The sequence below is a fragment of the Entelurus aequoreus genome, linkage group LG01 (genome assembly GCF_033978785.1).
Source record: "Entelurus aequoreus isolate RoL-2023_Sb linkage group LG01, RoL_Eaeq_v1.1, whole genome shotgun sequence".
Lineage (NCBI taxonomy): Eukaryota > Metazoa > Chordata > Actinopteri > Syngnathiformes > Syngnathidae > Entelurus > Entelurus aequoreus.
In genome coordinates, this window is record NC_084731.1 from 25,186,332 (window position 1) to 25,202,369 (window position 16,038).

Consider the following 16,038-nt stretch of genomic DNA (forward strand, 5'->3'; position numbering starts at 1 on the left):
CATCCTTCTATTATCCAGGTGAGAGGCATTATCTATGATCTACAATAAAGTTTGAAGAGCAGGGAAACAAGGAAGCAGCTGTTTAGTCGATCATGTCAACATTGGCACACAAGCTCATGGTCACAGCGCAACTATAAATACTTTGTCTACGTTAGCGCTTATAAAATCATTAATACTTGGTTAATATCCAAGTCACGAAATGTAAATAGAGTATGGCTAGCGTTTTTTGGATGTTTTTTTATTGGGTTTTGTGTGTGTAATAGAGGACCTCCCATTGGCTCCGCTGTAAGCAGACTTTTATTTACGGTTTAGCTTTTTTTTTTTAAAAACATCCTTCGTCATGTCGTTCATAATGATTAGAATAGAATAGAGTTTTATTGTAATTATTACAGTGAACAGGTTCAAAGAACAACGAAATTGGAGCAGATCCCCTAAGGTGCATACACAATAATATAGTAATATGAATAGTAAAAAAGAGAAAAAATAAGATATATATATATATATATATATATATATATATATATATATATATATATATATATATATATATCCACATACATGCATATATCCATACATATGCATATATATACATACACATACATATACACATACATATACATATATACACATACATATACATATATACACATACATACACATATATACATATACATACACATATATACACATACATACATGGTGACTGGTTAAAAAGTTATTTAACAGGGGGGGGGGGGTTTGTTAAAATGGGTCAATTTGTATCTGATACTCTTGGCATTGCTTGTGGTGTCCCCCAAGGGTCCGTGTTGGGGCCAAAACTGTTTAATGTATATATTAATGATATGTTTAATACATCCAAAGTACTGAAATTTATACTATTGCAGACGACACAAATATATTCTACAGTAGTGATAACAATAATGAGTTCATAAATACAGTAAACACAGAACTAAACATAGTAAAAAAAATGGATGGACACAAATAAATGATCTTTGAATGGTATAAATAAAACTAAGATAGTGATGTTAGGAAATCGCAACATCACGTCTGAACAGAAAATAAGTATTGATGGTACCCAAATTGAAATCGTAAAAGAGATTTTTGGGAGTAATAATTGATAGTAAACTATCATGGAAACCTCATGTCAGACACATTAAAACAAAAATCTCCAAAAGCCACTCAATTATAATCAAAGCAAAACTATACCTCAATGAAAATGCACTCCGTACTCTATACTACACCTTGGTACTGCCATACCTTACATACTGTGTTGAAGTATGGGGGAATACTTACCACAACACAATTCATCCATTGATCATATTACAGAAAAGAGCAGTGCGGATCATTCACAACGTTGGTTATTTAGAACATACTCATAATCTGTTTATGCAATCAAAGTTGCTCAAATTTGATGACCTTGTTAAATGTAATACATTTATAACCTTATATAAAGCATCTAACAAATTATTGCCGCCTAATCTACAACGTTTTTTTATAAAACGAGTGCAGGCTCATAACTTGAGAGGCTTTGGATATTTCTTATTGCCGAGAGCTCAAACCACTGGTAAACGTTTTTGTGTGTCTGTATGCGGAGTAAAACTATGGAACAAACTGGACTTACAACACAAGCAATGCCAAACTATTAACCGATTTAAACTATTACACAAACATGGGGTCTGGTTCAAATATAGAGATGAGGGTCTTTAATTTGACCTGCTGCTATACTCTGTCTCAAAGTGTTAACATGTGCTCAATGTTTCCTTACCATTATTGCTATGTTGTCTATTACCATTATTGCTATGCTGTCTATTACCATTATTGCTATGTTGTCTATTACCATTGTTGGTATTCACTATTCCTACATTGTTGATACAAATTATTCTTACAGTGTAATAATTATTTTTTACCTGTGGTAATGCCACTATGATACAACATCTGTATTATAATCCTTGAACAAAGTAAGAGTGAAACTCATGTGAATAATCACTGAATGGAGAACTGGGGGTGGGATTAAATAAATTATCTTCTTCCCACTCCCTTTCAGGCAAAACTGGACAATCATGCATTACATACTATACATTACCTTTTGCACTATATTAATTTATATTATTATGTGTTGTCAACTTTATATATATATATATATATATATATATATATATATATATATATATATATATATATATATATATATATATATATATATATATATATATATATACACTACCGTTCAAAAGTTTGGGGTCACATTGAAATGTCCTTATTTTTGAGGGAAAAGCACTGTACTTTTCAATGAAGATAACTTTAAACTAGTCTTAATTTTAAAGAAATACATTCTATACATTGCTAATGTGGTAAATGACTATTCTAGCTGCAAATGTCTGGTTTTTGGTGCAATATCTACATAGGTGCATAGAGGCCCATTTCCAACAACTATCACTCCAGTGTTCTAATGGTACAATGTGTTTGCTCATTGGCTCAGAAGGCTAATTGATGATTAGAAAACCCTTGTGCAATCATGTTTACAGTTTAGCTCGTTACAGAAGCTACAAAACTGACCTTCCTTTGAGCAGATTGAGTTTCTGGAGCATCACATTTGTGGGGTGAATTAAACGCTCAAAATGGCCAGAAAAAGAGAACTTTCATCTGAAACTCGACAGTCTATTCTTGTTCTTAGAAATGAAGGCTATTCCACAAAATTGTTTGGGTGACCCCAAACTTTTGAACGGTAGTGTATATTTATATATATATATATATATATATATATATATATATATATATATATATATATATATATATATATATATATATATATATATATATATATATATTAGCGATATGCAAAAAAAAAAAAAAATGCAGTTCCCCTTTATGTTAAGCAGAAAATATTTATATTAAGACAAAAACTAGGGCTGTCAATGTTAACGCATGTGATTATTTAAAAAAATATATCGTCTTACCATAAATGAATGATGATTAATCACAGTGTTTGTTTTAACCGGCGCCAAGGCAGCACATATTATACACAGGCAGCTAGACCGATGTGTTCTGCGCACACTTTCGCTTCAAAATTAACCTCGATGGAACTTTAGATAAAACTGAGGTAATTAGTTGGTATTGCAGCGACAAACTTTCTTATATTTGGCACACATCAAGTTTAAACTAGCATCTAAAAACGAAACATGAACGTGAAGATGGCGCCGCTAGCATGAATGCTACTTAAATAGGGTTGCCAAACGTCCTTTGAAACACAGAATCATCCCTTATTTAGCAACAAATGTACGCGTTTTAAATTGATCCGTCAATGGTCGCACTTTGTCCAGTATTTTTATTAAGTAAGTGGCCAACAGAGCCGATTATTTTGTTTTTATGTTTAAGTCGGGGTCCTGTGGACCCCGACTTAAACAAGTTGAAAAACTTATTCGGGTGTTACCATTTAGTGGTCAATTGTACGGAATATGTACTTCACTGTGCAACCTACTAATAAAAGTCTCAATCAATCAATCAATGTAAAAGAAAAAGGTAAATCGTGACGTCACACGCCAGTTTTGACTCGGCAGTTTCGCCACAGTGGCCAACAGGCACCAAGCAGGCATCTTGTCAGTGCAGCAGATAACTAAAGTAAGTGTATAAAAGTTAAAATACAAGTGTTCTTGTGTCTATGGTTGCAATAAGCGCAATATTTATGTGAGTGTTTGTTTCGTCACTTAAGTGTCCTAGGTTAAGCACACAACGTCATTCAATGAGGATTTTACACATCCAGTTTGCACCCTTCGGTAGGAGAAGAGAGGTATGTGGCTTCAAACTATTAGTGGCGTGTTATTTATTCCACTTTAATGAGCTATGAGTGTGTGTGATGCTTTTATGTAATGATACATTACACAACATAGCATAAAGACAATCAACTCACTAAGAGGAGAGTTCCTTCATAAATAAAAGCACAATGGAAATGTTGCCAGTCATATTAGTGCAGTGGTTCTTAACCTTGTTGTAGGTACCAAACCCCACCAGTTTCATATGCGCATTCACCCTTCTTTAGTGAAAACTAAAATGTAGTTTTTTTTCAAATTCAAGACAAAGTTATATGTTTTTGGTAACACTTTCGTATGGGGAACATATTCTGACACTAGGGGAATATATTCTAAGTAACAAATGACTAGAGTGAAACAACAAAGACTTAATTTAGAGTTATTTGGTTAGGGTTAGGGCCAGGGTTAGAGGGTTAGGGTTATAATAAGGCCATGCCGAATAAGGCATTAATAAGTACTTAATAATGACTAGTTAAGAGCCAATATGTTAATAATTTGCATGTTAATAAGCAACTAATTAATGGTGAATATGTTCCCCATACTAAAGTGTTACCATGTTTTTTTACTGGTGCACAAAATGAACCGTGCATGAACATCACCTTGTTCAAAGAACAAAACCAACACAGTGCATAAACTCACAACAAATTACACACCTGCAAACTAGTCAGCTGTTGCCATATCCGTAATACGCAGATAGGAAGAAGTTTTTATTTACACAATGAGTCGGGTGTGTCTTGACCTCCGCCGAAACCCTGAGCCCGACTCACCGAACCCCTAGGGTTGGATCGAACCCAGGTTAAGAACCACTGTATTAGTGAAACAAATATCTCACCTCTCTTTTTGTCACAGTCGTTTTCATCATGATGAAAGTTAGATACCTGCTCTATCATAAAGCTGCACACTGAATTTATTCTGTTTTAAGTTAACTTGGACATAACCCTGTTGGAGAAAATATGTTTATTTTTATTCTGGTAAGTTAAGCAGGAAATATTTCTATTTAAGACAAAAAAACTAAAATGTGCACTTAATTCGTACTGTACTTACTGTCACCAGGTTTTGAGCAAATCAATGACTTGCAGTTCAGTAAAACATTTAGAATAGTTCCTGTATGACATTCTGAGTACAAAATTGCATTTGTATCCAAATAGTAGGGTATTTTATTCATGCAATCAAATAATAACCTGTGATTAATCACAGATCTGGAGTGTGATTAATCAGATCTTAAAAAATAATCACTTGGCAGCCTTTTATTCTGTTAATTTCGTTATTTTGCACACAAAAAAATAGTTTTGAACAATTTATTTTCCATGTATTCGTATTAATCCAATACCTGTGCATCTAATTCAATTCTGGTTGGAGTCAAATAGTATAAAAGTATGTGTAGATTGTCAGTCGTCAGGTCATATAATCCACAAAGGTTGGATGGAAGCAACACTAAAACATCTTAAACAAGAACATTCCAATTGCCGCCGTTTAACCTTTGCGGATAGTATACAACTCCTTTATTACAAAATTAGAAAAGGCCCAAAAAAAATTTGGTTGACCAGCCCTTCAAGGTGTCCCTTATTCTTTTTCAGGGAGTTGGCAACCCTAATGCTACATGGACAGCAAACAGAGGACAACAAACTATGCTGACTGAATTTACCTGTGTTTACCACAGACAAGTTCAACAATGCCTTTTCTAAGTGGACAGCCACCGCATGCAAGCCACTTAACATCTGTGAAGACCAAGTGCTGCAAGATGTCGTTCATGTCGGCAACTACCATCGTGCAAAGGTAGTTTGTACAAACCCCAAAACCAGTGAAGTTGGCACGTTGTGTAAATCATAAATAAAAACAGAATACAATGATTTGCAAATCCTTTTCAACCTATATTCAATTGAATAGACTGCAAAGACAAGATAATTAACGTTCGAACTGGAAAACTTTGTTATTTTTTGCAAATATTAGCTAATTTGTAATTTGATTCATGCAACATGTTTAAAAAAAGCTGTTACAAGCGGCATAAAAGACTGAGAAAGTTGAGGAATGCTCATCAAATACTTATTTGGAACATCCCACAGGTGAACGGGCTAACTGATAACAGGTGGGTGCCATGATTGGGTATAAAAGCAGCTTCCATGAAATACTCAGTCATTCACAAACAAGGATGGGGCGAGGGTCACCATTTTGCGAACAAATGCGTGAGCAAATTGTCGAACAGTTTAAGAACAACATTTCTCAATGAGCTATTGCAAGGAATTTAGGGATTTCACCATCTACGGTCCGTAATATCATCAAAATGTTCAGAGAATCTGGAGAAATCCCTGCACGTAACATTGAACGCCCGTGACCTTCGATCCCTCAGGCGGTACTGCATCAAAAAGCGACATCGGTGTGTAAAGGATATCACCACATGGGCTCAGGAACACTTCAGAAAACCACTGTCAGTAACTACAGTTTGTTGCAACATCTGTAAGTTAAAGTAAGTGAAAACTCTCAGGGTTAGCACGGGTGCTGAAAAATCTTGAAAATGCTTGGAGTTTAATGTTGTGTTTTCAAGGTTTGAAAAATGCTGGAATTTTGGGTGAAGTGCTTAAAAATGCTTGTAAATTTTCATCATATTTGTCGGCAGTCTGACTCTATAGGCTAATTATAAAATTAGGGGTGTAACGGTACACAAAAATTTCGGTTCGGTACGTACCTCAGTTTAGAGGTCACGGTTCGGTTCATTTTCGGTACAGTAAGAAAACAACAAAATATAAATTTTTGGGTTATTTATTTACCAAATTTGTAAAATCTTCCACCAAAAATATTTTTCTTAGTGGAATATTTGATGGGAACTTTGGATAGGTCAATAATTCATAATAACATTGATTTTGATTCAATATTATGTTTTGAGCAATGACAGTTTGAAAGAAAAAAAAACAGCTTTGTTTTATTAGTCAACATTGCAACTTTTTCTAAATTACATTTCACCTTTAAGCTTTTTTATTTCACTTCTGTTATGTTTTTGTTTATTTTAATAGTATTTTTAGAATGTGCCGTGGGACTTTAAAACATTAGCTGTGGGCCGCAAATGGCCTCCTGGGCACACTTTTGACACCCCTGCTATAGATAATAAAAAAAATTATCTGATAAATCTATGGATAAAAAGCAGAGCCTGGCGACACATGCGCGTTTATCATAACTCTCTCGCTCTCTCTGCCCCTCCCTCACCAATGCTGCTGCGCGCACAATTTGTTTAGTTTTTAACCCCTTCTTAACCCTAAACGTACATTGAAAATACACGCAACCCTAACTCAAAATGCCGGACATTTGAGGGATTTAAGAAACTCCGCCCTGACAGCTCCGCAAAAAAGGACAGGTCCGGTGAAAAGATGACGTATGGTCAGTCTATCGTAGCCCGTTAGCTGCTAGCATGCCGTGTGTTGTGCCTCGGTGTGCATTGTTTACACAACGTGCGTTACACTACTTAATATGGCCGTGTGGAAACTCGTTCAGTACACCTCCGAACCGAACCGGAACCCCCGTACCGAATTGGTTCATTACAAATACACGTACCGTTACACCCCTATATAAAATGGAAGAAAAGAAAACAAGTTTCCTTAAAAATGAAAGCTTGTTGGCTTTGCACAAGCCCTTACATTAGGTTGATGTCATGCCAGAGCCGTATACGTGGCTCTGTGTCGCCCCCAAGAGGACAGTGGTGCATCGGTCCATCATGCCGGGAGGTTGTCGTTTTAATGAACATTGGATAGAAAATGAAAAATACAAACTTTTGGATAAAACGTGGACCAAATCCACGTGTAGCCTGCTGCAAAGTATGCAAAAAATAAATCCATCTTTTCGCTTTTCGGCTCTCTCGAGTCATATGAAAGGTAAGCCACAGAGATTACTAGCCCTACAAGTGTTACGGCTCAGACCCCTGCCGTCTGTGCGCACCTCGGGACACGCCCACGGGTGCGCACATCCAGGGACGCGCCGCGCGCGTCTCCGCCCTGCAGCAGCCACCAGCTGCAATCACTCACCGGCTATCTGCACACCTGATCCTGATGAGGGCGTGCCGGATAAAGGCAGGGTGGACCCAAGGATCGGCGCGGGAACTTAGTTTTCTCATGGTGTACCGTAAGCGTCAAGCTTTATGCTCTTGTCTTGTTTTCCTCTCCGTGGCTTACTTGTCCCTTGTTTCTCCCGTGTCCCCCGCAGAATTCCCTCCGTCGCCTTGGTAGTGAGCTGTGCGCCTCACTTCTCTGGACCCCTCTGGATTCTGACTGCCTCCCCAATCCTTGACTTCCCCCGCATTGGACTCGGACTTCTCTCTTCCCTGGACTTCCTCATCTCTCGTTCAACACTTTGGTAACACACATTCCAGTTAAATACTACACATAGTCTTACACCATACACACCCTTGGATCTATTTCACACTCCATTGTCCTTAGTTTATTATATTAGTATTGTTTGTTATTATTATATATATTAAATATATATATATATATAATAAAACATTGTTCATACTTCCCCCTGGTGTATGTTTGCCGTCACCTCCCCTTAGTACAATACAACAGTAAGTTCCCGCCAATTGATTAGGGACCTGACGGCCCAGTGACTTTAGCCCCACCCCAGTGACTTTAGCCCCGCCCCCAGTGACATTTTTTTTTTCTCTCCTATTTTTGCCCCATTCACCATGGCCTTTTCTTTTCGCTTCAAACCGGAGGATTTGTCTTGTCCTGCCGAGCTGTCATGGAAAGGCATGTTCAGTAGTGATATGAGCAAGGAGGAATTTTCTCGTCGCCTGGACACCCTCCTCCCACCTTTAAAGACTGTTCCTCAGCTAGCAGGAAGCGTCTGGCATCCGCTTTCGGAGGGGGAGGGATAGTACTGGTGGCTGTGCTGGTGTGATGGCACAGCTGCAACCAGACAGGCTTCCCCCTGCCAGACTAATTCCACCTGTCTTCCGCTTTTCCCAGCTGCAGCCACCAGTCCCCTGGCTAGCCTCTGAGCTAGCACCAGCCGCCAGGCTAGCCGCCGAGCTAGCACCCGTCCCTCGGCTAGCCCCTGAGCTAGCACCGGTCCCTCGGCTAGCCCCTGAGCTAGCACCCGTTCTTCGGCTAGCACCCGTCCCTCGGCTAGCCCCCAAGCTAGCACCCGTCCCTCGGCTAGCCCCCGAGCTAGCACCCGTCCCTCGGCTAGCCCCTGAGCTAGCACCAGTCCCTCAGCTAGCCCCCAAGCTAGCACCAGCCCCTTGGCTAGCCCCCAAGCTAGCATCAGTCCCTCGGCTAGCCCCCGAGCTAGCACCAGCCCCTCGGCTAGCCCCTAAGCTAGCACCAGTCCCTCAGCTAGCCCCCGAGCTAGCACCAGCCCCTTGGCTAGCCCCCAAGCTAGCACCAGCCCCTCGACTAGCCTCAGAGCTAGCACCAGTCCCCAGGATAGCCCCCGCATCTCCACCAGCTCCCAGGCTGACCCCCACGTCTCCTCCAGCTCCCAGGCTGGCCCCGACCATTGCACTTCGGCCGGCAGCGCCGACCTCTGCACCTCGGCCGGCAGCGCCGACCTCTGCACCTCGGCCTGCAGCGCCGACCTCTGCACCTCGGCCTGCAGCGCCGACCTCTGCACCTCGGCCTGCAGCGCCGGCTTCAGAACCTCGGCCAGCTCCTCAGCTGCCCTACTCGTCTCCGGCTATGATGACGTCTGCCGCTTCCACGGCGCCGATGACGTCTGCCGCTTCCACGGCGCCGATGACGTCTGCCGCTTCCACGCCGCCGAAGACGTCTGCCGCTTCCACGCCGCCGAAGACGTCTGCCGCTTCCACGCCGCCGAAGACGTCTGCCGCTTCCACGCCGCCGAAGACGTCTGCCGCTTCCACGCCGCCGAAGACGTCTGTCGCTTCCACACCGCCGAAGACGTCTGCCGCTTCCACGCCGCCGATGACGTCTCATCCTCGTTTCCGGCGGGACGCACCATGGCACCATTCCCGTCCGCCTTTCCGACGGCCAAGATAGTGGCCGTACCTTGGTCGCCCGCCTCGCCGGCCTCAGTGGCATTCTACTCGCCGCCGCCACCAGACCCGTCCCCGGTGGATTCGGGGACATTTGGGCCGGCGACCCACCACCAGTTCACCCCTCCGCCCACCCTTGACTGTTGTTCCTGTGTTTTTGTTTGTGGTTGACTTCCAGGACATCTGGAATCTGTCCATATGGGGGGATACTGTTACGGCTCAGACCCCTGCCGTCTGTGCGCACCTCGGGACACGCCCACGGGTTCGCACATCCAGGGACACGCCGCGCGCGTCTCCGCCCTGCAGCGGCCACCAGCTGCAATCACTCACCGGCTATCTGCACACCTGATCCTGATGAGGGCCGGATAAAGGCAGGGTGGACCCAAGGATCGGCGCGGGAACTTAGTTTTCTCATGGTGTACCGTAAGCGTCAAGCTTTATGCTCTTGTCTTGTTTTCCTCTCCGTGGCTTACTTGTCCCTTGTTTCTCCCGTGTCCCCCGCAGAATTCCCTCCGTCGCCTTGGTAGTGAGCTGTGCGCCTCACTTCTCTGGACTCCTCTGGATTCTGACTGCCTCCCCAATCCTTGACTTCCCCCGCATTGGACTCGGACTTCTCTCTTCCCTGGACTTCCTCATCTCTCGTTCAACACTTTGGTAACACACATTCCAGTTAAATACTACACATAGTCTTACACCATACACACCCTTGGATCTATTTCACACTCCATTTTCCTTAGTTTATTATATTAGTATTGTTTGTTATTATTATATATATTAAATATATATATATATATAATAAAACATTGTTCATATTTCCCCCTGGCGTATGTTTGCCGTCACCTCCCCTTAGTATAATACAACAACAAGTTAACTAACGTTAGCTAAAGTTTTGTTTTCTAACCTTTTGGTACATGCTAGACCTAAACTGTGAGATAAGCGCTAGATTACATGTTAATTACGGACAGTTATTACGAGCTATGAAAGGAAAAAAAGCGAGCGTTTGTCAATGATAAATTAGAATGTTAAGAACTTACCTCAACTAAAAATCTAAGCTCAGCTGACGTTTATTTTTGTCTTTTTGTTAATTTGTTATCATAGCCACGGTTATAAGGCTAGATATGCTTAATGAAAGGTGACTGAGGTGTTGTGAAACAAACAAAATAATGTGGAAGAGTTTTGTTAATAAATGAGTGAAATTGACATTTTGAGGGTGGCTGTATTTATATCACATTATGCAGTTTACAAGCACAAATACGGTGTGAATCAATCCGTGCTGTTCGATGTCATTGAGTGCTGTAATAAGTACCGTATTTTTCGGACTATAAGTCGCTCCGGAGTATAAGTCGCACCGGCCGAAAATGCATAATAAAGAAGGAAAAAAACATATATAAGTCGCACTGGAGTATAAGTCGCATTTTTGGGGGAAATTTATTTGATAAAACCCAACACCAAGAATAGACATTTGAAAGGCAATTTAAAATAAATAAAGAATAGTGAACAACAGGCTGAATAAGTGTACGTTATATGACGCATAAATAACCAACTGAGAACGTGCCTGGTATGTTAACGTAACATATTATGGTAAGAGTCATTTAAATAACTATAACATATAGAACATGCTATACGTTTACCAAACAATCTGTCACTCCTAATCACTAAATCCCATGAAATCTTATACATCTAGTCCAGTGGTTCTTAACTTTGTTGGAGGTACTGAACCCCACCAGTTTCATATGCGCATTCACCGAACCCTTCTTTAGTGAAAAATAACTTCTTTTTTTTCAAATTCAAGACAAAGTTATATGTTTTGGTAACACTTTAGTATGGGGAACATATTCTAAGTAACAAAGACTTAATTTAGAGTTATTTGGTTAGGGTTAGGGTTAGGGCCAGGGTTAGAGTTAAAATAAGGCCATGCCGAATAAGGCATGAATAAATACTTAATAATGACTAGTGAAGAGCCAATATGTTACTAATTTGCATGTTAATAAGCAACTAATTAATGGTGAATATGTTCCCCATACTAAAGTGTTACCATGTTTTTTTACTGGTGCACAAAATGAACCGTGCATGAACATCACCTTGTTCAAACAACAAAACCAACACAGTGCATAAACTCACAACAAATTACACACCTGCAAATCAGTGTGACTTCTGCTGTTGCCATATCCGTAGTACGCCGATAGGGAGAAGTTTTTATTTACACGATGAGTCGGGTGTGTCTTGACCTCCACCGAACCCCTGAGCCCGACTCACCGAACCCCTAGGGTTCGATCGAACCCAGGTTAAGAACCACTGGTCTAGTCTCTTACGTGAATGAGCTAAATAATATTATTTGATATTTTACGGTAATGTGTTAGTAATTTCACACATAAGTCGCTCCTGAGTGTAAGTCGCACCCCCGGCCAAACTATGAAAAAATCTGCGACTTATAGTCCGAAAAATACGGTATTTATATACTGATCATATTGTAGTGCGATAATATTGTTGTATTAAATATTGTTGGTCACAAATGTGCTGATACAAGTTTGCTTAAAAATGCGTGCTCTGTTTTATTCTGATTATAATCCAAATCAACAAAGGCCAAAAAAAGTAGGTAGTAAAAAAGACAAAAAAAAAGCTTACCGCAAACAGCCTGAGCACGTTGGCCACCATGATGGATACCGAGCTGCTGGAGGCCCCAATCACACCAACCACCCTCTCTGGCTTGGGGATAATTGGTGGCTCTCCGTTAGAGCAGCGCACATCCGAGTTGTCCTTTTGGATCAGGGCTTGGACAAAAGTCAGCGACTGCTCCAAGGCGTAGGTATCTCTGGAGCAAGTGTCCAGTATTCGGGCCCCCAGCGTGATATTGGGCAGCAGGTCAGGATCACCGTTAATCTGATCCATGGCGTACAGCATGGCCTCCAGTCGATGGATTCCCTTTTCCCTTTTGATGTCCCCGCAGGCGACTCCTACTGGCCCCCGGGAATGTAGCGGGAACAGCCCTCCTAGGGTGATGTCGCCCTCGATTTTGATGGACTGGGGCTGCACGCCCTGTTGGGCCCCCGTGCCCGAAAGGTGACCCACCAGCAGCACCCACGGCCACAGCAGTCCGGACCAGTTCCAGAGCGAGCTGCACCGACGAGAAGAGAGAGCTTCTGACGTCATGATGCTGACCAGCAGAGGTACTTGGAGCACCGCGCCTCACCTTCTACCTTTGGCACCTGGAGACATCCATAGAGGTATTGACTTACAGCTTATCATTTTTAATAGGTTATAAATATTGGCAAGTGTGTTACCTTCAACGCAGTATGCATAAATATACTCCCTGGGCACTTCATTAGCTACACTCCCTCGAATTAATGAGCTGTAAAACTTGACACAGCCGTAACAACAATATAAATTCTCAGGTTTTATGGATGAGAGGTACTCATTTAAAATAGGTTTATTACCATGCTTCTTGTTTGCAGTGGCACAAATATGATTGCTTGTGTTGTATTACAACACACAAAACCAGTGAAGTTGGCACGTTGTGTAAATCGTAAATAAAAACAGAATACAATGATTAGCAAGTCCTTTTCAACTTATATTCAATTGAATAGACTGCAAAGACAAGATACTTAACATTCGAACTGGAAAACATTGTTATTTTTTGCAAATATTAGCTCATTTGGAATTTGAGGCCTGCGACATGTTTCAAAAAAGCTGGCACAAGTGGCAAAAAAAACTGAGAAAGTTGAGGAATGCTCATCAAACACTTATTTGGAACATCCCACAGGTGAACAGGCTAATTGGGAACAGGTGGGTGCCATGATTGGGTATAAAAGCAGCTTCCATGATGCTCAGTCATTCACAAACAAGGATGGGGCGAGGGTCACCACTTTGTCAACAAATGCGTGAGCAAATTGTTAAAGAACAACATTTCTCAACCAGCTATTGCAAGGAATTTAAGGATTTCACCATCTACGGTCTGTAATATCATCAAAAGGTTCAGAGAATCTGGAGAAATCACTGCACGTAAGCTATTAGATATTACAGACCTTCGATCCCTCAGGCGGTACTGCATCAAAAAGCGACATCAGTGTGTAAAGGATATCACCACATGGGCTCAGGAACACTTCAGAAAACCAATGTCAGTAATTACAGTTGGTCGCTACATCTGTAAGTGCAAGGTAAAACTTTACCATGCAATGCGAAAGCCATTTATCAACAACACCCAGAAACGCCGCCGGCTTTGCTGGACCCAAGCTCATCTAATATAGACTGATGCAAAGTGTAAAAGTGTTCTGTGGTCTGACGAGTCCACGTTTCAAATTGTTTTTGGAAACTGTGGACGTCGTGTCCTCCGGACCAAAGAGGAAAATAACCATCCAGATTGTTATAGTCGCAAAGTTACAAAAACAGCATCTGTGATGGTATGGGTGTGTTTAATGCCCAAGGCATGGGTAATTTACACATCTGTGAAGGCGCCATTAATGCTGTAAGGTACATACAGGTTTTGGAGCAACATATGTTGCCATCCAAGCAACGTTATCATGGACGCCCCTGCTTATTTCAACAAAAATGGTTTTGGCTTTGCATAGTAGAGTTTTAAATTGCACTTACAGATATAGCTACCAACTGTAGTTACTGACAGTGATTTTCCGAAGTGTTCCTGAGCCCATGTGGTGATATCCTTTACACAACGATGTCGCTTTTTGATGCAGTACTGCCTGAGGGGTCGAAAGTCCGCAATATCATCGCTTACGTGCAGTGATTTCTCCAGATTCTCTGAACCTTTTGATGATATTACGGACTGTAGATGGTGAAATCCCTAAATTCCTTGCAATAGCTGGTTGAGAAATGTTGTTCTTAAAATATTGGACAATTTGCTCACGCATTTGTTCACAAAGTGGTGACCCTCGCCCCGTCCTTGTTTGTGAATGACTGAGCATTTCATGGAAGCTGCTTTTATAACCAATCATGGCACCCACCTGTTCCCAATTAGCCAGTTCACCTGTGGAATGTTCCAAATAAGTGTTTGATGAGCATTCCTCAACTTTCTCAATCTTTTTTGCCACTTGTGCCAGCTTTTTTAAAACATGTTGCAGGCATCAAATTCCAAATGAGCTAATATTTGCAAAAAATAAACTTTTTCCAGTTCGAACTTTAAGTATCTTGTCTTTGCAGTCTATTCAGTTGAATATAGGTTGAAAAGGATTAGCAAATCATTGTATTCTGTTTTTATTTACCATTTACACAACGTGCCAACTTCACTGGTTTTTGGGGTTTGTACTTTAACTGGCTCATATTTGTGAAATGTTTAAGTTCTTTACTTTGTTTATTCTGTCGTTTAATTTCCCTTACAAACACACTAAATACTTTCTGTGTTGTGCATGCAAAGAAGTGCTTTGGATTCTGTTTGAGATCTTTGAATTTTAGTATTTTAGATCTAATGAACCAATTAGTATGGATTTTTCTGACTGATCCCCTTCTGTAATAAATCAATTCTTCTGAGGCTTCTTGTTTTGAATAGGCAGATGTTTCAAGATGTTTTTTTCTACTGAATTGATTAGATTGTGAAGGTGTACTTACTGTAGTGCTTATAGGTCTATGAATATCATTAAGACATGTGTGCCGGTGTTTGAGGAATACGATTTGCAATTGATCGTTGTAGCCTGCTAGTATTTCTGCGGTGCACAACAAATGTATTCCTTTTCCAGTCAAAACATGAAGAAAAATCATCAATACTCATAAGGCATGCATCAATGAGTAAATATAGGACACTTTTATCATGGGTGCCTCAGAGCCCAACATGGTAAACATTATAAATTTTGCAAAACAGAAAACATCTCTGTCGTGCAGCCAAGAGATGCAACATTTAGCTTACAGCACAAATATTGTATATTTGTAGCCTATATTTATTTGTGTACGAGATTGTAATATTTAACATGAAATAATTCACCACATTTTTTAAGAGAATTTTTACTTTTTGATATTTATTTTATTTTATATGTATTTATTTTGTGGCCCTGCGATGAGGTGGCGACTTGTCCAGGGTGTACCCCGCCTTCCGCCCGATTGTAGCTGAGATAGGCTCCAGCGCCCCCGCGACCCCAAAAGGGAATAAGCGGTAGAAAATGGATGGATGGATGGATATTTATTTTGTGTTATAACAACTAAAATGAAATGAAAAACAAATACATTTATGAAGTGATAAATAGAATGTTGTATATTTGTAGCCTATATTTCAGTGTGTATGAGATTGTAATATTTAACATGAAATAATTAAAC

The 16,038-nt window shown here is 40.7% G+C and overlaps 1 protein-coding gene across 1 annotated transcript in view; it reads right to left on the reverse strand.

The window, feature by feature from the left end:
- The window catches only part of grm6b (glutamate receptor, metabotropic 6b), a 96,412-nt gene that overhangs the window by 74,748 nt on the left and 5,626 nt on the right, over positions 1–16,038 (reverse strand). The window contains exon 3 of the mRNA XM_062046151.1: positions 12,409–12,989. Within this exon, the coding sequence (XP_061902135.1) occupies positions 12,409–12,933 (525 nt within the window). The 5' untranslated portion in view covers positions 12,934–12,989. The remainder of the gene's footprint in view (positions 1–12,408; positions 12,990–16,038) is intronic.